The 2,269-nt window shown below is 47.2% G+C and overlaps 1 protein-coding gene across 2 annotated transcripts in view; it reads left to right on the forward strand.

Moving 5' to 3' along the window:
- Window positions 1-484: 484 nt before the first annotated feature.
- Window positions 485-2,269, forward strand: part of MLLT1 (MLLT1, super elongation complex subunit) — a 28,968-nt gene continuing 27,183 nt past the window's right edge. For both annotated transcript variants that reach the window (XM_017743869.1, XM_017743870.1), the window contains exon 1: window positions 485-689. In XM_017743869.1, the coding sequence (XP_017599358.1) occupies window positions 593-689 (97 nt within the window). In that variant the 5' untranslated portion in view covers window positions 485-592. The remainder of the gene's footprint in view (window positions 690-2,269) is intronic.

Here is a 2,269-nt window from a genome sequence, read left to right on the forward strand (position 1 = left end):
CAGGCAGATATGTTAACCTGGTTTTTGAAAGTGTGATAATAAAATATATTTAGAACCATACAGGAAACATAATTTTCTTCTGGTGAGTGATATATTCTAGAGAATATAATAAACCACCAATTCATGAACTGATTTTTCCTGTTTCAAGATGAGTTTTCTGTCAGTGCTGTGAATTCTGTAAGCTGTGAACATCAAGTTCTGTCTCTGACACTTTCTAGAAATAAAGATTCCTCAATTAGGACTTTGCTGACAATTTAACTGATAAGTGAGGCAAAGAAACCGATCCCTCTTCTAGAGCTGCTTTCTCTGCAATGTTAATATTAGGAAGAAAATAGATATGATATGGTGCTGGGAGCTATTTTTGTGCCACCTTTGCCAGTGATAACACCGCTCTGCAGTCTGAGGCTGATCCCTCCATGGGAGCTCTTGTGTTCCCTGGTGGATCTAGCACCTTCCAGCAAGGTTTTGTGTTGTCTCTGCTTACGGTCCCACCTCTGTCCCCACACAGTGCACGGTGCAAGTGAAGCTGGAGCTGGGGCACCGAGCCCAGCTGCGCAAGAAGCCGACCACGGAAGGGTTCACCCATGACTGGATGGTGTTTGTGCGGGGCCCGGAGCAGTGCGACATCCAGCACTTCGTGGAGCGCGTCGTCTTCCGGCTGCATGAGAGCTTCCCAAAACCCAAGCGAGGTCAGAGGGGTTGGGGATGTTTTATCTCTATGAAAGAGCATTTTGCAAGTCGAGGTTGTGTTGAACTGTCACTTTTCTGTGAAATATCTCCTTAAAGAGGAGCGAAATGTCCATTGCGTGTACTCCAGCTTTAACCTTTCCCCACTGTGTTTGAGGAAGGTCAGGGAGAATGGGACCTTTCTTCTGCTGAAAGGGCAGGAGGTGAGCTGCTTTCTCCTCTTATTTAAGCATTAGTATGGGCAGGTTCTCAAGACACAAGTGACAGCAGAAGATAATTCATGTCACAGAATGGGAAAGATGGGTTTGATTTGTTAGAATTCACCAGCAAAAGCTGGAAGCACATGAGAGATGCTCTAATACTGGGCTCAGATATGTACTGGGTATGTAGAGTTTTGCAGATTCTTGCAATTTCTGGTCTCAGGTGCCAGTTCAGGTAGCTTTAACCCAGCAGAAATCAATGCTGCCAAGGGGTGATGGTGTCTTTGCTGTACATTCCCCCTGCAAGCCCTGTGCACTCATTGTGGTTGGGGAGAGTATGGATGTTACATAGTGTTATTTTCTGACTTTGTTTTCTGACTATGTAGCAAAATTCTTGGCAAAGGGCAGCAGGAGCTCATGAGGTTGAGGAGCAGGAATTGCCCTTTTCAGGGGCAGTGCAGTTACGTCTGTGTAAGATTGCGTAACTGAAGCTGCAAGCATTAGTGGTTTAAGAAATACAAGCTGCCTGTGAGAACTGTTGTAATGTGCATTCTTGGAAATACTGCTTTGGAAGCAGGACACTCAGGATGTCTTAGGACAAACTGTGACTTTGGGTATTTGTGGGAGTCCACGGTGGAAAGGAACTCAGAGGTGCTCAGCATTCACAAGGATGTGACTCTGGTCTGTGTGTTGATAATGTGTCCTTCAAACTGGTCTGCTAAAACTGATGTCTGATAAGCAGGTGCAGTACTGAGCTGAAAGCTGATTTATAGAATAAAAATGCAATCTGTGGGTTACAGTTCTTGTCTTCTGATGCATTACAAACAACTGTGTTGGGATAGTACACAGAATCCTGGAATGGTTTGGGTTGGAAGGGCCCTTAAAGCCCATCCAGTGCCACCCCTGCCATGGGCAGGGACACCTCCCACTGTCCCAGGCTGCTCCAAGCCCTGTCCTACCTGACCTTGGACACTTCCAGGGATCCAGGGGCAGCCACAGCCGCTCTGGGCACCCTGTGCCAGGGCCTGCCCACCCTCCCAGGGAACAATTCCTGCCCAATATCCCATCTAGCCGTGCCCCCTGTCAGTATAGAACCGTGGCCTTTGCTCAGTCAGTTGCTGTATCATCTGCCTTTACAGAGGTATTTTTTCCCAGTCCCTGGTTTTTCCATGCTTCCTTGAGCTTGCTCCTAATGCCAGTGTGCCTTTGACCAAGGCGTGTCTGGGTTGTACGTAAATACTGTGGCAAATGCCTCCTATTCCTAGGTTTGTTTGAAGGGTTTCTTCAGATGATCCCCTCTTGGAGCAGATCCTGGTGCTGAAGGTGGGCTTGTGCTGCTGGCAGATTGCTCTTGGAGCCCTTGGAATTTGTCAGTATAGAGT

Source organism: Corvus brachyrhynchos, unplaced genomic scaffold, assembly GCF_000691975.1.
Source record: "Corvus brachyrhynchos isolate BGI_N302 unplaced genomic scaffold, ASM69197v1 scaffold219, whole genome shotgun sequence".
Taxonomy (NCBI): domain Eukaryota; kingdom Metazoa; phylum Chordata; class Aves; order Passeriformes; family Corvidae; genus Corvus; species Corvus brachyrhynchos.